The sequence below is a fragment of the Scyliorhinus canicula genome, chromosome 15 (assembly GCF_902713615.1).
Source record: "Scyliorhinus canicula chromosome 15, sScyCan1.1, whole genome shotgun sequence".
Classification (NCBI taxonomy): domain Eukaryota; kingdom Metazoa; phylum Chordata; class Chondrichthyes; order Carcharhiniformes; family Scyliorhinidae; genus Scyliorhinus; species Scyliorhinus canicula.
The window spans coordinates 76,364,501-76,384,697 of record NC_052160.1 but is presented as its reverse complement, the minus strand read 5'-3'; the positions used below and the strand labels follow the sequence as shown (position 1 = coordinate 76,384,697).

The 20,197-nt window shown below is 46.0% G+C and overlaps 1 protein-coding gene across 3 annotated transcripts in view; it reads right to left on the bottom strand.

Annotated features, from left to right (window-relative positions):
* The window catches only part of flr (fleer), a 331,879-nt gene that overhangs the window by 232,195 nt on the left and 79,487 nt on the right, over positions 1–20,197 (bottom strand). For all 3 annotated transcript variants that reach the window (XR_005463422.1, XM_038819902.1, XM_038819903.1), the window contains exon 8: positions 12,034–12,083. Coding sequence is in view for 2 of the 3 variants with exons in the window: in XM_038819902.1 (XP_038675830.1) it covers positions 12,034–12,083 (50 nt within the window). In the remaining variant the exon portion in view is untranslated. The remainder of the gene's footprint in view (positions 1–12,033; positions 12,084–20,197) is intronic.

Below are 20,197 nucleotides of genomic sequence, written 5' to 3'. Positions count from 1 at the left end.
ACACTTCCTGTGTCTGAATGCATTTGGAACAAAATTAATGAGTTAACAACACAAATAGAGATAAAGGGGTCGAGAGATGTGCAGGTTAGGTGGATTGGACATGCTAAATTGCCCCTTAGGGTGAGGTTACAGGTTGGGGATAGGGCCCAGGTTGGGTGGTCTTTCAAAGGGTCGGTGCAGACTCGATGGGCCAAATGGCCTCTTTCTGTACTGTAGTGATTCTATGAATCTATGATTCAATATTGTGGTGATTACTGACAGAGTGACAAGGAGACCAGGTCTGAAGCTTGGACATCCAAGGGTACTCAGTATTTCGGAAGAATAGACAGAAAGGAAGAGTAGGTGGTATAGTTTTGCTGGTAAATGAAGCGATCAGTGCTGTAGTGAGAAACAATATAGGCACTGGAGATTAAGACATGGAATCAGTCTGGGTAGAAATAAGAAATGGCATAGGAAAGAATTCTCTGTAGGGAGTAATCTATATAGTAGTTCTGCAGTGGGGCACAGTATAAAGCAGGAAGTAGTGCAAGGTTGTAAGAAAGGTACACTAATAATCATGATGGATGTGGAGGGGGAGGAACATGTGGCCACTGAGCAGGAGGAGGCTGAGGAAGCACTGGCCAGGAGGGGCTGGAGGACAAACCCAGGATGAACCCACAGGACCATTCGGATGATGGAGGACAGGCAGCAGTGGCGGGGCTCCTGCAAGCCTGCGGGTGGGGGGGGGGGGCAGAAATCCGGGATTGGTGGTTGGACCACATTGCTGAAAAAGTGCCAGAGGCAATCATGGGTAATTTTAAAATGCATATAGAACATAAGAACATAAGAACTAGGAGCAGGAGTAGGCCATATGGCCCCTCAAGCCTGCTCCGCCATCCAATGAGATCATGGCTGATCTGTTGTGGACTCAGCTCCACTTTCCTGCCAGAACACCATAACCCGTAATGCCTTTATTTTTCAAAAAACTATATCTTTATTTTAAAAACATTTAATGAAGGAGCCTCAACTGCTTCGCCAGGCAAGGAATTCCATAGATTCACAACCCTTTGGGTGAAGAAGTTCCTCCTAAGCTCAGTGCTAAATCTACTTCTCCTTATTTTGAGGCTATGCCCCATAGTTCCGCTTCACCCGCCAGTGGAAACAACCTGCCCACATCTATCCTATCTTTCCCTTCATAATTTTATATATTTCTATAAGATCCCCCCTCATCCTTCTAAATTCCAAGGAGTACAGTCCCAGTCTACTTTGATTTGATTTATTGTCACTTGTATTAGTATACAGTGAAAAGTATTGCTTCTTGCATGCTGTACAAACAATGCATACCGTACATAAGAAAGGAAGGAGAGACTGCAGAATGTAATGTTACAGTTATAGCAAGATGTAGAGAAAAGATCAACTTAATACAAGGTGGGTCCATTCAAAAGTCTGATGGCAGTACGGAAGGAGCTGTTCTCGAGTGTACTCAACCTCTCCTCGTAATCCAACCTCTTCAGCTCTGGGATTAACCTAGTGAATCTCCTCTGCACACCCTCCAGCGCCAGTACGTCCTTTCTCAGGTAAGGAGACCAAAACTGAACACAAGACTCCACGTGTGGCCTCACTAACACCTTATACAATTGCAGCATCGCCTCCCCAGTCTTAAACTCCATCCCTCTAGCAATGAAGGACAAAATTCCATTTGCCTTCTTAATCACCTGTTGCACCTGTAAACCAACTTTTTGCGACTCATGCACTAGCACACCCAGGTCTCTCTACATAGCAGCATGTTTTTATATTTTATCATTTAAATAATAACCCCTTTTGCTGTTATTTGTACCAAAATGGATGACCTCACATTTGTCAACATTGTATTCCATCTGCCAGACCCTAGCCCATTCACTTAACCTATCCAAATCCCTCTGCAGACATCCGGTATCCTCTGCACTTTTTGCTTTACCACTCATCTTAGTATCGTCTGCAAACTTGGACACATTGCCCTTGGTCCCCAACTCCAAATCATCTATGTAAATTGTGAACAATTGTGGGCCCAACAGTGATCCCTGAAAAATTCCACTAATTTAGTTAGGCCCTTTATGAACCCATGCTGCGTCTACACAATGGGACAATTTCCATCCAGATGCCTCGCTATTTCTTCCTTGATGATAGATTTCAGTATTTTCCCTACTACCAAAGTTAAGCTAACTGGCCTATAATTACCCACTTTCTGCCTTCCTCGTTTTTTAAACAGTGGTGTCACGTTTGCTAATCTCCAATCCGCCGGGACCACCCCAGAGTCTAGTGAATTTTGGTAAATTATCACTAGTGCATTTGCAATTTCCCTAGAGATCTCTTTTAGCACTCTGGGATGCATTCCATCAGGGCCAGGAGACTTGTCTACCTTTAGCCCCATTAGCTTGCCCATCACTACCTCCTTAGTGATAACAATTATCTCAAGGTCCTCAGCTGTCATAGCCTCATTTCTATCAGTCACTGGCATGTTATTTGTGTCTTCCACTGTGAAAACCGACCCAAAAAACCTGTTCAGTTCCTCAGCCATTTCCTCATCTCCCATTATTAAATCTCCCTTCTCATCCTCTAAAGGACCAATATTTGCCTTAGCCACTCTTTTTTGTTTTATATATTTGTCAAAACTTTTACTATCTGTTTTTATATTCTGAGCAAGTTTACTCTCATAATCTATCTTACTCTTCTATATAGCTTTTTTAGTAGCTTTCTATTGCCCCCTAAAGATTTCCCAGTCCTCTAGTCTCCCACTAATCTTTGCCACTTTGTATGCTTTTTCCTTCAATTTGATACTCTCCCTTATTTCCTTAGATATCCACGGCTGATTTTCCCTCTTTCTACCGTCCTTCCTTTTTGTTGGTATAAACCTTTGCTGAGCACTGTGAAAAATCGCTTGGAAGGTTCTCCACTGTTCCTCAACTGTTTCGCCATAATTTATTTTCTCCCAGTCTCCCTTTGAGAGCTCTTCTCTCATCCCATTGTAAACTCCTTTGTTGAAGCACAAAATACTAGTGTTTGATTTTACCTTCTCTCCCTCCATCTGTATTTTAAATTCCACCATATTCTGATCGCTCCTTCTGAGAGGATCCCTAACTATGAGATCATTAATCAATCCTGTCTCGTTACACAGGACCAGATCTAGGACCGCTTCTTCCCTCGTAGGTTCCATTACATACCGTTCTAGGAAACTATCTGTAAATTCCTCCTCAAGGCTGCCTCGACCGACCTGGTTAAACCAATCGACATGTAGATTAAAATCCCCCATGATAACTGCTGTACCATTTCTACATGCATCAGTTATTTCTTTGTTTATTGCCTGCCCCACCATAATGTTTCTATTTGGTGGCCTATAGACTACTCCTATCAGTGACTTTTTCACCTTACTATTCCTGATTGCCACCCAAATGGATTCAACCTTATCCTCCATAGCATCGATGTCATCCCTTACAATTGCCCGGATGTTATCCTTAAATAACAAAGCTACACCACCTCCCTTACCATCCACTCTGTCCTTCCGAATAGTTTGATACCCTTGGATATTTAACTCCCAGTCGTGACCATCCTTTAACCATGTTTCAGTAATGGCCATTAAATCATAGCCATTCACGATGATTTGCACCATCAACTCATTTACCTTATTCAGAATACTACAAGCATTCAGGTAAAGTACACTTATGTTGGTTTTTATACCTCTGTTCTGAATCTTACACCTTGATCTGTAACCTCTCCTAAGTTATTTTTTCTCTTAACTTTTCTCCTAATTTTCCTGGTCGTTGAACCGATATGTTCATGTAACAACCTGCCGCATCGCTTTATGTTTTTACTTCCCGTTTTATTCCTTTTAGTATTACTGGACCTATTCACTGAGCTCCCCTCAGTCACTGTACCTTGTACTGTCGCCCTTTTTAATTTCTAACTGTGGCTTCTCTGCCTTACACTTTCCCCCTTACTGCCTTTTGTTTCTGTCCCTGTTTTACTACCTTCCGACTTCCTGCATCGGTTCCCAGCCCCCTGCCACATTAGTTTATACACTCCCCAGACATCAGTTCCAGTCCTGCCCAGGTGTAACCCGTCCAGTTTGTACAGATCCCACCTCCCCCAGAACTGGTCCCAATGCCCCAGGAATCTGAAACCCTCCCCCTGAAACCATCCCTTCAGCCACGTATTCATCCTATATATCCTGTCATTCCTACTCGACTGGCATGTAGCACCGGTAGTAATCCTGAGATCACTACCTTCGAGGTCAGATTTCTTAACTTCCTTCCTAGCTCCCTGGCTCCCTGTATTCTTCTTTTAGGGCCTCATCCCTTCTTTTACCTATGTTGTTTGTACCGATGTGTACCACGATCACTGGCTGTTCACCCTCCCCCTCCAGAATGTCCTGTACCCACTCCGAGACATCCTTGACCCTAGCACCAGGGAGGCAACACACCATCCTGGAGTCTCGTTTGCGGCCACAGAAATGCCTGTCTATTCCCCTTACAATTGAATCCCCTATAACTATTGCACTATCACACTTATCACCCCTCCCCTCTGCAGCAGAACCAACCGTAGTGAAACGAGTTTTGCTATTGCTGTTTTCCCCCGAGAGCCCATTTCCCTCAACAGTATCCAAAGTATATCTGTTCTGCAGGGGAATGGCCACAGGAGATTCTTGCACTACCTACTTCACTCTCTTGCTCTATCTGGTGGTCAACCGTTTCCTTCCTTCTTGCGGAGTCTGAGCCTGCGGTGTGACCACATCTCCATACATGCTATCCACGATGCTCTCCGACTGGCGGATGCTCCACAGTGTCTCCAACCGCCGCTACAGCGCTGAAACTCGAGCTTCCAGGAGCTGCAACTGGAGACACTTCCTGCACACATGCTGACCCTGGGGACTGGAACTGTCCCCAGCCTGCCACATGGAGCAAGAGGAGCAGACCACATCTTAGAGCTGTCCTGCCATGAATTATCCCTTTAAATTAAACCTTTGAAATTAAACTTTCGAAAGATGTTTTGTGTCAGATCAAATCCAATCCCCGTGTACTATTTAATTAGATTTTTTTTTAAACTGAGTACTTATCCCTCTTGATCTGACAACAAATTAAAAAGTTATTTAATTGAAATTTTAAAATTTTTAAATAGTAATTCAAATCAACTTAAAAATGGTAATCTAAGTCAAATCAAAACTAGTATTTAAATCAGGAACTCCAGATATTCAAATTTAGCCCAGTCTGAATTAGACTGGATTAGAAAGTGTAGCCTCGAGGGAGAGCTCTCTGAATGTATTGGAGATTGTTTTTTGGAGCAATATGCTCTGGAACCAACCAGGAAGCAGACCATTCTGGATTTGGTATTGTGTAATGAGGAGGGATTAATTCATGACCTTACAGTTAAGAATCCTCTAGGGAAGAGTGATCATAGCATGATAGAATTTCAAAGTCAGTTTGAGGGCGAGAAGCTGAAGACCCACCTTAGCGTTCTGGAGTTAAACAAAGGTAATTACATTGGCACGAGGACAGATTTGTTCCAGTAGACTGGGTGGGAAGACTGAAAGGTAGGAAGACTGTTGATGAGCAGTGGCTGTTGTTTAAGGAGATGCTAAATTCCTCCCAACAATATATTGTAGAGTGGAAGAAAGATTGTAAAATTAAAGATAACATAAAGACAAAAACTAAGATATATCATATTGCAAAGACCAGTGGCAGGCTGAAAGATTGGGAAACGTTTGAAAATGAAATGAAATGAAAATCGCTTATTGTCTTCAATGAAGTTACTGTGAAAAGCCCCTAGTCGCCACATTCCGGCACCTGTCCGGGGAAGCTGGTACGGGAATCGAACCATGCTGATGGCCTGCTTTAAAAGCCAGCGATTTAGCTCAGTGAGCTAAACCAACCCCTGTTTAAAGATCAACAAGGGGTCACTGAAAAAGTAATAAAAAGAGCAAAGGTAAATTATTATAAAAAGCCGGCGCAAATTATAAAAAAGGTAGAAAAATCTTAAAAGTATATAAAAGGGAAGACGGTGGCTAAAGTGAATGTTGGTCCCTTGGAGGATGAGACCAGGGAGTTAATAGTGGGGAACACAGAAATGGCAGAGACACTAAATCAATATTTTGCCTCAGATTTCACGGTGGAGGACACGAGTACCATCCCAATAGGAACTAGTAATGCAGGGGTAATAGAAAGGGAGAAACTTAGAACAATCAGCATCAATAGGGAAAAAAAAAACTAAAGAAACTACTGGGATAGGAGGCAGACATGTCCCTAGGCCCTTATGGTCAACATTCTAGGATCTTTGAGGAAGTGGCAACGAAGATAATGGAGCCATTGGTTATAATATTCCAAAATTCCTTCAATGTCGGAAACTTTCCAGTGGATTGGAAAAATGTGACACCCTTATTAAAAAAGGGAGGGATACAGAAAATAGGAATCTACCGACCAGTTAGTTATACATGTCATTCAGGAATTTTTTGAGTCCATTATTAAGGAAGTAATAACAGGACAATTAAAGAGTTAAAATGCAATCCACCAGAGTCAGCATGGTTTTATGAGGTAAATCACATTGCACTAATTTACTCGGGTTCTTCAAAGATTTAACAAGCCAAGTGACTCATGGGGATCCTGTAGATGGAGTATCTCTGGACTTCCAGAGGGCATTTAATAAGGTGCCTCACAAAAAGGTTAAGAACTCATGGGATATGGGGTAATTTATTAGCTTGAATTGGAGATTGGCTAACCGATTTTTTCTGTTTGGCAAGATGAAACTAGTGGAGTGCCACAGGATTCGGTCCTATTGGTCAGAAGACACCTGTAATGCTGCGTACAATTTTGGTCCCCTTATTTGAGGAGGAATATAGTTGCAGGAGAGGCAGTTCAGTGCAGGTTCATTAGATTGATTCCAGAGGTGGGGCTTGTCTTATGAAAGAGATTGAGCAATTTAGGCCTATACTCTCGAGTTTAGAAGAATGAAAGATCTAATTGAAGGATTGACAAAGTAGACGTGGAGCAGATACTTCCTCTTGTGGGCAAACCAGAAGAGGTCATAGTTTTAGGAGAAGCGACAGCTGTTTTAAAACAGAGGTAAGGAGAAATTACTTTTCTCAAGGGGTCATGAATCTGAGACAGGCAGCACACACACAGTCAGCGCTGCCTGTTAATCATCATGACCACAGTATTCACAAGATTGGAGTGGAGTGTTCATATGATCAGAGTAAGGGGATACATGGATGAGATGAGGCCTGAGTACAGGGAATCCAGTCTACGTGAGAATTTCTGGGTTGTTAAATGGATGTCGAGGAAACAACACTTGAGCACGGCATGGACAGGGTACAAAATCAGCAATTTGGTTCACATGGTAATTCAGTATTGTTACATCACAGAAGGAGGCCATTTGGACCATCGTGTCCAAACGAGTATTATGATTTAGTGCCATTCCCCTGCATATTGTTTCTATTCAAATAATCATCTAACATCCTCTTGAATGTCTCGATTGAACCTGCCTCCCACATGCTTAAAGGCAGCAGATTCCAGAACCAAACCACTCGTTGTGTGAAAGAGTTTTTTTTCCACATCACATTTGGTTCCTTTGCAAATCACTTTAAATCTGTGCCCTCTCATTCTCAATTCTTTTATCATAGAATTATAGAATTTACAGTGCAGAAGGAGGCCATTCGGCCCATCGAGTCTGCACCAGCTCCTGGAAAGAGCACCCTACCCAAGGTTAACGCCTCCACCCTAGCACCATAACCCAATAACCTCACCCACCACTAAGGGCAATTTTGGACACTAAGGGCAATTTATCATGGCCAATCCACCTAACCTGCACATCTTTGGACTGTGGGAGGAAACCGGAGCACCCGGAGGAAACCCACGCACACACGGGGAGGATGTGCAGACTCCACACAGACAGTGACCCAAGCTAGAATCGAACCGGGGACCCTGGAGCTGTAAAGCGATTGTGCTATCCACAATGCTACCATGCTGCCATAGTGGGAACAGTTTCTCCCTATCTCTGCCCAGATCTCATAATCTTGAACATATCTGTTAAATCTCCTCATAGCCTTCTTCTCTCCAAGAATCAGTCCCAACTTTTCCAATCAATCGCTTTAACTGAAGTTTCTCATCCCTGGAAACCTCCTCTGCACTCTCTCCAATGCGCTCACATCCTTCTGTAGAAGAACTGGAGACAATATTCCAGCTGAGGTCTTACTAGTGTCTTGTAGGAGTTCAGCCCAACCTCCTTGCTCTTGCACTCTATGCCCCTATTAATAAAACCTTGAATTCTTAATGCTTTATAAACTGCTCTCTCAACCTGTCCAGTCACCTTCAATGATCTATGCACATATACACCCAGGTTCCTCTACCCCTGCACCCCCTTAAGAATTTTACTTCTTATTTTATTTTATTTTTTAAATTTAGAGTACCCAATTCATTTTTTCCAATTAAGGGGCAATTTAGTATGGCCAATCCACCTACTCTGCACACCTTTGGGTTGTGGGGGCGAAACCCATGCAAATACGGGGAGAATGTGCAAACTCCACACGGACAGTGACCCAGAGCCGGGATTGAACCTGGGTCCTCGGCGCCGTGAGGCAGCAGGGCTAACCCACTGGGCCACCGTGCTGCCCTACTTCTTATTTTATATTGTCTCTCCATGGTCTTCCTACGAAAATTGAACTTCTACCACTGATCTGCCCCCGCCACCAACTTGTCTGTGTCCTTTTGAAGTTCGACACTGCCTTCACAGTTTACAATACTTCCAGGTTTTGTGTAATCTGAAAACTTTGAAATTGCGTGGGTTTCCTCCGGGTGCTCCGGTTTCCTCCCACAGTCCAAAGATGTGCGGGTTAGGTGGATTGGCCATGATAAATTGCCTTCACAATTTACAATACTTCCAGGTTTTGTGTAATCTGAAAACTTTGAAATTGCGTGGGTTTCCTCCGGGTGCTCCGGTTTCCTCCCACAGTCCAAAGATGTGCGGGTTAGGTGGATTGGCCATGATAGTAAGGTTAAGGGGGGGGGGGGGGGGGGGGGGGGGGGGGGGGGGAAGTTGTTGGGTTACGGGTATAGGGTGGATACGTGGGTTTGAGTAGGGTGATCATGGCTCGGCACAACATCGAGGGCCGAAGGGCCTGTTCTGTGCTGTACTGTTCTATGTTCTATGCCCCCTGGACACCAAGATCCAGATCATTAACATATGTCAGGAAAAGCAAGGACCCTGATACCGACCCCTGGGGAACTCCACTCCAGCTTGAAAAATATCCATTGACCATTATTCTTTGCTTTCTATTATTCAGCCAATGTTGTATCCACGTTGCTACTGTCCCTTTTACATGCATACATAGAAGACAGAAGCAGGAGGAGGCCGTTTGGCGCTTCGAGCCTGCTCTGCCATTTATCATGATCATGGTTGATCATCCAACTAAAAAGCCTAATCTTGCTTTCTTCCCATAACCTTTCATCCTATTCGCCCAGAGCGCTATATCTAGCCGCCTCTTGAATATATTCAATGTTTTAGCATCAACTACTTCCTGTGGTAATGAATTCTCAGGCTCACCACTTTTTGAGTGAAGAAATCTCTCCTCATCTCTGTCCGAAATGGTTCATCCTGAATCCTCAGATAGTGACCGCTGGTTCTGGATCCACCCACCATCGGGAACATCTTCCCTGCATCAACCCTGTCTAGTCCTGTTAGAATATTTTAAGTCTCTATGAGATCCCCCCTCATTCTTCTGAACTCCAGCGAGAGCAATCCTAACCTCGTCAATCTCTCCTCATATGACAGTCCTGCCATCCCTGGAATCAGTCTGGTAAACCTTGGCTGCACTACCTTGAGAGCAGAACATCCTTCCTCAGAAAAGGAGACCATAACTGCACAAAATATTCGAGGTGTGGGCTCAGCAAGGCCCTGTTCCAAGGCCCTGTATAATTGCAACAACGCATCCCTGCTCCTATACTCAAACCCTCTCACAATGAAGGCCAACATACCATTAGCCTTCTTTATCGCCTACAAAGAATACAGCACACGAACAGGCCCTTTGGCCCTCCAAGCCTGCACCGACCATGGCACCTGTCTAAACTAAAACCGTATGCACTGGTGTAGTCCATATCCTTTCATTCCCATCCTATTTATATATTTGTCGAGATGTCCCTTAAATGCCGCTATCGAACCTGCTCCCACCACATCCTCAGGGAGCGCGTTCTATATATTTACCACCGTGTAAAAAAAAAACTAGCCTCGCACATCTGTTCTAAACTTTTCCCCACGCACTTTATACCCATGTCCCCTGGTACTTGACTCTCCTACCCTAGGAAAGAACATCTGACTATCCACTCTGTCCATGCCACTCACAATCTTGGAGACCTCTATCAGGTAGCCTCTCAACCTCCGTCATTTCAGTGAGAACAGACCGAGTTTATCTAACCTCTCCTCATAGCTAATGCAACAGGCAACATCCTAGTAAACCGCTTCTGCACCCTCTTCAAAGTATCCACATGCTGCTGGTGGTGTGGCGACCAGAATTGCACACAATATTCCAAATGAAACCTAAGGTCCTGTACAGCTGCAACACTACTTGCCAATTTCTATAGTCAATGCCCCAACCAATGAAGGCCAGTATGCCATATGCCTTCTTGACCACCCAATCCACTTTCAGTGATCGATGGACATGTACGCCCAGATCGCTCTGCCTGTCAGCACTCGCAAGAGTTCTACCGTTTATTGTGTAATTCCTACATGCATTGGACCTTCCAAAGTGTATTACCTCACATTTGTTCGGGTTAAACTCCATCTGCCATTTCTCCGCCCAAGACTCAAAGAACAAAGAACAATTACAGCACAGGAACAGGCCCTTCGGCCCTCCCAGCCTGCGCCGATCCAGATCCTTTATCTAAACCTGTCTCCTATTTTCCAAGGTCTACTTCCCTCTGTTCCCGCCCGTTCATATACCTGTCTAGATGCCTCTTAAATGATGCTATCGTGCCTGCCTCTACCACCTCCGCAGGTAAAACGTTCCAGGCACCCACCACCCTCTGCGTAAAAAACTTTCCACGCACATCTCCCTTAAACTTTCCCCCTCTCACCTTGAAATCGTGACCCCTTGTAATTGACACCCCCACTCTTGGAAAAAGCTTGTTGCTATCCACCCTGTCCATACCTCTCATAATTTTGTAGACCTCAATCAGGTCCCCCCCTCCAACCAGTTTATATCCTGCTGTAGCCTCTGACAATCCTCTTCACAATCCGCAACTCCACCAATTTTTGGGTACTCTGTGAACTTACTAATCAGACCAGCTACATTTTCTTTGAACAACAAAGGCCCCAGAACTGATCCCTGTGGAACTCCATTAGTCACAGCCTGTCGTTCAGAAAAGCACCCTTTGACTGCTACCCTCTGTCTTCTGTGCCCAAGCCAGTTCTGTATCCAACTTGCCAGCTCTCCTGTGATCCCATGTGACTTCACCTTTTGTACCAGTCAACCATGAGGGTACCTTGTCAAAGACTTTACTGAAGTCCATGTATACAACATCTACTGCCTTTCCCTCATCTATCACCTTTGTCACTTCTTCGTAAAACTCGATCATATTGGTGAGGCACGACCTCCCCTTCACAAAACCATGCTGTCCATCAGTAATAAGTCCATTTGTTTCCAAATGTGAGTCCAAGAATCTTTTCCAATAATTTCCCTACCACTGATGTAAGACTCTCAGCCTATGATTTCCTGGATTCCCTGCTGCCTTTCTTAAACAATGGAACAATATTGGCTACTCTCCAGTCCTCTGGAGCTTCACCTGTAGCCAATGAGGATACAAAGATTACTGTCAAGGCCCCAGCAATTTCCTCCCTCAGTATTCTGGGGCTGATCCCATCAGGCCATGTGGACTTATAACCTCGGAACGATTTCAATTAAAGCAGAACAAAAGGATTTGTGGCAACCGAATTTGAAAGGCAAGCTAGCAAAGTTTTTGTACACTTTTATCCTTTGGGTTTTAATTCAGAAATTTTAAGAGAATTTTACTGAAAAGACTTTATAAATCACCATCTTACCTCTTCAGATCGTGGTGGCATGTCTGTCAATGCTTCTTGTGCTGCTTCATCTGTTTAATAACAAGGGATGGACACTATAATTGTCACTGCAACAATATTCTCTACCTTTAATCCCATGAAGCCAGATAACATGTTGAAAAATATTACAAGTAGTTATAAAACGCAGAAAATCATCGCAACACAGAAAACTAAGGGTACATGGTTTATCTCTAAAACTGGCTAAAGCAATGAACCATAACAAAAGGTCTAAAGGGCAGCATGGTGGTAAGCACTGCTACCTCACAGCATCTGGGACCCAGGTTGTTTCCCAACTTGGGTGACTGTGTGGAGTTTGAATGGGTTTCCTTCGGGTGCTCCGGTTTCTCCCCAGTCTAAAGATCTGCAGGCTACATGGATTGGGCATGTTAATTTGTCACTTTTGTGTCTAATGGTTAGCGGGATTACGGGGATAGGGCAGGGGAGTGGGCCTTTTGGAGGGTCGGTGCAGACTTGATGGGCCGAATGACCTCCATCTGCAGAGCAAGAATTCTATGATTTTCCAGAGTCATCTCGGAGTGCAGATTCATTCCACTCCTGTAGTCAGGAGTGGGTCAAAACAAAAAACGTTTTTGTCTGAACAGAGTTTCTGGCAACCTCTGTGAAGCTACAGTATGTACAGCAAGGCCAGTCCTGAGGAAATGCCAGGCCAATGCCTGAAGTGAGGTGGCTAACATCAGAATTGTAACATCAATTATAATCATACAAACCTCTTGAAACCATACTTCAACAAAATTACATTAAGTGAATGAATGTTAAAGAGAAAACAAACAAACATAGAAAATATAAGCAGGAGGAGGCCATTTAGCCCTTCGAAACTGTCCTGCCATTCATTATAATCATGGCTGATCCTCAACCTCCTCCTCCTCCTCATCAACCTCCTCCTCCTCCTCATCAACCTCCTCCTCCTCCTCATCAACCTCCTCCTCCTCCTCATCAACCTCCTCCTCCTCCTCATCAACCTCCTCCTCCTCCTCATCAACCTCCTCCTCCTCCTCATCAACCTCCTCCTCCTCCTCATCAACCTCCTCCTCCTCCTCATCAACCTCCTCCTCCTCCTCATCAACCTCCTCCTCCTCCTCATCAACCTCCTCCTCCTCCTCAACCTCCTCCTCCTCCTCAACCTCCTCCTCCTCCTCAACCTCCTCCTCCTCCTCAACCTCCTCCTCCTCCTCAACCTCCTCCTCCTCCTCAACCTCCTCCTCCTCCTCAACCTCCTCCTCCTCCTCAACCTCCTCCTCCTCCTCAACCTCCTCCTCCTCAACCTCCTCAACCTCCTCAACCTCCTCACCTCCTCCTCCTCCTCAACCTCCTCCTCCTCCTCAACCTCCTCCTCCTCCTCAACCTCCTCCTCCTCCTCAACCTCCTCCTCCTCCTCAACCTCCTCCTCCTCCTCAACCTCCTCCTCCTCCTCAACCTCCTCCTCCTCCTCCTCAACCTCCTCCTCCTCCTCAACCTCCTCCTCCTCCTCAACCTCCTCCTCCTCCTCAACCTCCTCCTCCTCCTCAACCTCCTCCTCCTCCTCAACCTCCTCCTCCTCCTCAACCTCCTCCTCCTCCTCAACCTCCTCCTCCTCCTCAACCTCCTCCTCCTCCTCAACCTCCTCCTCCTCCTCAACCTCCTCCTCCTCCTCAACCTCCTCCTCCTCCTCAACCTCCTCCTCCTCCTCAACCTCCTCCTCCTCCTCAACCTCCTCCTCCTCCTCAACCTCCTCCTCCTCCTCAACCTCCTCCTCCTCCTCAACCTCCTCCTCCTCAACCTCCTCCTCCTCAACCTCCTCCTCCTCAACCTCCTCCTCCTCAACCTCCTCCTCCTCAACCTCCTCCTCCTCAACCTCCTCCTCCTCAACCACCTCCTCCTCAACCACCTCCTCCTCAACCACCTCCTCCTCAACCACCTCCTCCTCAACCACCTCCTCCTCAACCACCTCCTCCTCACCCACCTCCTCCTCACCCACCTCCTCCTCACCCACCTCCTCCTCAACCACCTCCTCCTCAACCACCTCCTCCTCAACCACCTCCTCCTCAACCACCTCCTCCTCAACCACCTCCTCCTCAACCACCTCCTCCTCAACCACCTCAACCTCAACCACCTCAACCTCCTCCTCCTCCTCTCTCTCTCTCTCTCCCCTCCCCTCCCCCTCCCCGGATCCCTTCAGCCCCAAGAGCGATATCTAATTCCTTCTTGAAATTACACAATTTGCGAGCCTCAACTACTTACCGTGGTAGTGAATCCCACAGATTTATTCATCTGGGCGAAGAAATTTCTCCTCACCTCAGTTCTAAAAGGTTTACCCCTTTTCCTCAAATTGTGACTCCCTAGTTCTGGACTCCCCCACCATCCGGAACATTCTTTCTGAATCTATCCTGTCTAATCCTGTTTCTATAAGATCTCTTCTCGCTGTTCGAAAGTCTAATGAATATAATCCTCATATAGCAGTGTCGCCATCCCAGGAATCAGCCTTCGCTGCACTCCCTCCATAGCAAGAACATCCTTTCTCAGATAAGGACACCAAAACTGCTCACAATACTCCAGGTGTGGCTTCACCAATGCCCGATACTGCAATTGTAAAACATCTCTATTCCTACACTCAAATCCTCTCTGTGTGAAGGTCTACATATCTTTTGCCTTCCTTACTGCCTCCTGTACCTGCGCACTTACTTTCAGCGACTGTTGCAAGAGAATACCAAGGTCTCGCTGCGTATCCACCTCTCTCAATTTACACCTATTCAAATAAGAATCTGCTTTCCTATTTTTGCTACCAAAGTGGATAACCTCACATTTATCCACATTATCCTGCATCTCCCATGCAAGTGACCACTCACTCAGCCTGTCAAAATCCCGTTGAAGCATCTCTGCACCTCCTCACAGCTCACACTCCCACCCAACTTTGTATCATCTGCAAATTTGGAGATAATACATTTAGCTCGCTCATCCAAATCATTAATATATGATGTGAACAGTTGGGATCCGAGCATAGATCCCTGCAGTATCCTACTAGTCAATGCCAGCCAATCAGAAAAAGATCCATTTATTGCAATATTTTGCTTCTTGTCTGCTAACCAGCTTTCTATCCATCTCAAGACACAACCCATAATCCCATACGTATTAACTCTACATATTAATCTGCTATGTGCGACCTTGTCGAAACCCTTCTGAAAGTCAAAATAAACCACATCCACCGGTTCTCCCTGGTCAACTTCAAATTCTTCAAATCAATTCTAGTAGATTGGTTCAATTTAACAATTCCACATGGTTCAATTTAAATTTGTTATGCACAAAGAAATAGAAAAGTTGCAAAAAAGATTTTGAATTAGTGGAAGAGTGGAAGCAGACCAAGGCAGGCCAGCAGCACAGTTCAATTCCCGTACCAGCCTCCCCGAACACGCGCCGGAATGTGGCGACTTGGAGCTTTTCACAGTAACTTCATTGAAGCCCACTTGTGACAATAAGCGATTTTCATTACATTTCATTTCAATTTCATTTCATTTCAGATCTTTACAAAATAAGGCAGGATCTGGCCAAGGTAGACTGGAAAGAGTTACTTGTAGGGAAATCTACTGAAGAGCAGTGGAGGTGTATTGAAAGATGAAATAGGGAGGGTACAGGTACAATATGTTCTTGCTAGGGCAATAAGAAGGTGTAACAAACTTAGTCGTAATGAAATGCTTCAAGAGGTTGATCATGAAGCGCATCACCTCCATACTCCAAGAACACCGTGATCCACTGCAATTCGCATACCGTTGCAACCGGTCCACATCAGACGCCATTTCCCTGGCCCTACACCCATCCCTAGAGCATCTCGAAAACAAGGACTCCTACATCAGACTCCTATTTATTGACTACAGCTCCGCCTTCAACACCATGATCCCAGCCAAGCTCATATCAAAGCTCCAAAGCCTAGGACTTGGCTCCCCACTCTGCAACTGGATCCTCGATTTTCTGACCAACAGACCACAATCAGTAAGAATGAACAACAAAACCTCCTCCACAATAGTCCTCAATACCGGGGCCCCGCAAGGCTGCCCCCTACTCTACTCCCTGTACACACACAACTGCATGGCAAAATTTGGTTCCAACTCCATCTACAAGTTTGCTGACGATACGACCATAGTGGGCCGGATCTCGAATAACAACGAGTCAGAATACAGGAGGGAGAAAGAGAACCTCATGGAGTGGTGTAGCGACAACAATCTTTCCCTCAATGCCAGCAAAACTAAAGTCTCAGAACACGCACAAACAGATTCAAAATCAGCTTCTTCCCCACTGTCACCAGACTCCTAAATGATCCTCTTATGGACTGACCTCATTAACACTACACCCTGTATGCTTCATCCGATGCCGGTGATTATGTATATCTTGTGTTGCCCTATTATGTATTTTCTTTTATTCCCTTTTAGGGCAGCATGGCAGCATTGTGGATAGCACAATGGCTTCACAGCTCCAGGGTCCCAGGTTCGATTCTGGCTTGGGTCACTGTCTGCGCGGAGTCTGCACATCCTCCCCGTGTGTGCGTGGGTTTCCTCCAGGTGCTCCGGTTTCCTTCCACAGTCCAAAGATGTGCAGGTTAGGTTGATTGGCCATGATAAATTGCCCTTAGTGTCCAAAATTGCCCTTAGTGTTGGGTGGGGTTACCGGGTTACGGGGATAGGGTGGGGGTGTTGACCTTGAGTAGGGTGCTCTTTCCAAGTGCCGGTGCAGACTCGATGGGCCAAATGGCCTCCTTCTGCACTGTAAATTCTATCATTCTTTTCTTCCCATGTACTTAATGATCTGTTGAGCTGCTCGCAGAAAAATACTTTTCACTGTACCGTGACAATAAACAAATCCAATCCAATCCAAGAGAACCAGGGATGACCAGAGTCATTCAAGATACGATGAGAGGAAAATAGAAGCTTTTAACAAGTATAAGGAGGCATGAGTGGAGTACAGAAAGTGCAAGATGGAGATTAAGAAATCAATTCAGAGAGCAAAGAGGGGATAGGAGAAAGCGCTGACTGATAAAAGTGGGGAAAATCCCAAGAATATCAATAGGAAAGGGATAACCTGGGGCCTCACGGTAGCATGGTGGTTAGCATAAATGCTTCACAGCTCCAGGGTCCCAGGTTCGGTTCCCGGCTGGGTCACTGTCTGTGCGGAGTCTGCACGTCCTCCCCGTGTGTGCGTGGGTTTCCTCCGGGTGCTCCGGTTTCCTCCCACAGTCCAAAGATGCGCGGGTTAGGTGGATTGGCCATGCTAAATTGCCCGTAGTGTAAGGTTAATGGGGGGATTGTTGGGTTACGGGTATACGGGTTACGTGGGTTTAAGTGGGGTGATCATTGTTCGGCACAACATCGAGGGCCGAAGGGACTGTTCTGTGCTGTACTGTTCTATGTTCTATAACCAGGGAAAGAGTAGGGCTCATTAAGGACCAAGGGGATATCTGTGGGTGGAGCCACAGGACTCCTAGGGTGTTGAATGAATATTTCACATCTGTTTTCATCCAAGAGAATGAGGAGGTAGTTATAGACTCGGGGAGGGATACGGTGAGGTTCTTGAGCAAATTATCTAGGGAGTGACAAGGTATCGGGGGTGTTGACGGGCTAAAAAGTGGACAAATCTCCAAGTCCGGATGAATTGTGTCCCAGGATGCTGTGGGAGGTGAGAGAGGAGATTGCAGGGGCCCTGGCCCAAATTTTTAATTCTTCTCTGGCCAGAGGGGAGGTGCCAGAGGACTGGAGAACAGCTAACGTAGTCCCACTATTTATGAAAGGTTGTAGACACAAGCCAGGGAACTACAGACCAGTGAGTCTCATGTCAGTGGTTGGGAAACTATTGGAGAAGATTCTGAAGGAGAGAAACCATCTCCATTGAAGAGGCAAGATTTGATCACGGATAGTCAGCATGGCTTTGTCAGAGGGAGGCCATGCTCAACAAATTTGATTGAATTTTTTGAGCATGTAACCAAGTGTGTAGTGAGAGTAGTGCAGTTGATGTAGTTTACATGGATTTCAACAAAGTCCTTAACAAGGTCCCACATGGGAAACCTATTAAGAAGGCAAATGCACATGGGATACAGGGTGATTTCATAAGGTGGATTCATAATTGGCTCAGCAGTAGGAGACAGAAGGTGATGATAGACAGCTGCTTTAGTGTCCAGAAGCCAGTGTCGCACCACAGGAATCTGTGTTGGCCCCCCTATTGTTTGTCATTTATATAAATGACACAGATAACTATGTGGGGGGTAGGATCAGTAGGTTTGCGGATGACACAAAGATTGGCCGGGTGGTTAACAGTGAGACCGAGTGTCTTGGGTTAGAATATAGAACAGTACAGCACAGAACAGGCCCTTCGGCCCTCCATGTTGTGCCGAGCAATGATCACCCTACTCAAACCCACGTATCGACCCTATACCCGTAACCCAACAACCCCTCCCCCCCTTAACCTTACTTTTTAGGACACTACGGGCAATTTAGCATGGCCAATCCACCTAACCCGCACATCTTTGGACTGTGGGAGGAAACCGGAGCACCCGGAGGAAACCCACGCACACACGGGGTTACAGGAAGATGTAGACGGGATGGTCAAATGGGCAGAAAATTGGCAGATGAAATTTAAACCTGAAAAGAGTGAGGCGATACACTTTGGAAGGAGTAATTTAACAAGGAAGCATACTATGAAAGGTCTGAAATTGGAAGGTTCTGAAGAACAAAGGGACCTTGGCGTGTTTGTCCATAGATCTCTGAAGGCAGAAGGCCAGGTTAATGGGGTGCTGAAAAAGGCATATGGGACACTCGCCTTTATCAATCGGGGCATAGATTACAAAAGCAGGGAGCTTTTGTGATGGAGCTGTAAGTCCACAGCTGGAGTACAAAGAACAAACAACAATCCAGGACAGGAACAGGCCCTCGGCCCTCCAAGCCTGCATGATACCAACCTTTGCCAAAACCCTCATTACTTCTTTGTGCCGTATCCCTCTATACCCATCCTATCCATGTGTTTCTCAAGATGCCTTTTGAACGCCATTAATGTATCTGCTTCCACAACCTCCCATGGCAACGCGTTTCAGGTACTCACCACGCTCTACGTAAAAAACCTGCCTCGCATATCTCCTCGAAACATTGCCCCACGGACCTTAAACCTATGTCCCCTAGTGACTGAACCCTCCAACCTGGGAAAGAGAGTGTCTGCCCATCCACTCTATCCATGCCTCCCACAATCTTGTAGACCTCCATCAGGTCACCCCTCAACCTCCGTCGTTCTAATGAAAACAGTTTGAGTCTATTCAGCCTCTCCACATCGCTAAAACCATCCAGACCAGGCAGCATCCTGGTAAACTTCTGTACCCTCTTCAAAGCCTCCACATCCTTCTGGTAGCATGGCGACCAGAATTGTGCGCAATATTCCAAGTGCAGCCTTACCAAGGTTTTATACACTGTAGCATGACTTGCCAGTTTTTATACTCGATGCCCTGTCCAATGAAGACAAGTATTCCGTGTGCTTTCTTGAACCGTGTGCAATTCTGGTCATCACATTATAGGAAGATTGTAATTGCATTTTTGGGGGGGGGGGGGGGGGGGGGGGGGGGGGGGGGGAGAGAATGCAGAGAAGATTCACCAGAATGTTGCCTGGGATGAAACATTTAAGTTATAAAGAGAGTTTGGATGGGCTTGGGTTGGGTTCTCTGGAGCGGGGAATACGGAGGGGGTGACTTGATTGAGATGTACAAGATTATGAGGGGCATGGATAGGGTGGATAGGGAGCAGCTGTTCCCCTTAGTTGAAGGGAAGCTTACAGGGGGACACAAGTTCAAAATGAGGGGAGGGAGGTTTAGGAGGATTGGAGGAAAAAATTTTTTACCCAGAGAGCTCCACTCTCTAGTGCAGTCAGCGATCGTGGCGCCATTTTTAAATGGCACACTTATCTCTAGACCCCCCCCCCCCCTCTCCGATGCTCCAAATCACCATTTAGAGGGTTATCGAGCCCCCCCCCGCACACCACCTCATAAGGGCAGGGTACCTGGGCACAGGCAAGATGCCACCTGGGCTTCTCGTCACTGCCAGCCTGGCAGCAATACCTTTGGACACTGGCATTGCCAGGGTGACTCTTGGGTGGCACTTCCAGGGTGCCAGGCTGATAGTGCCACTGT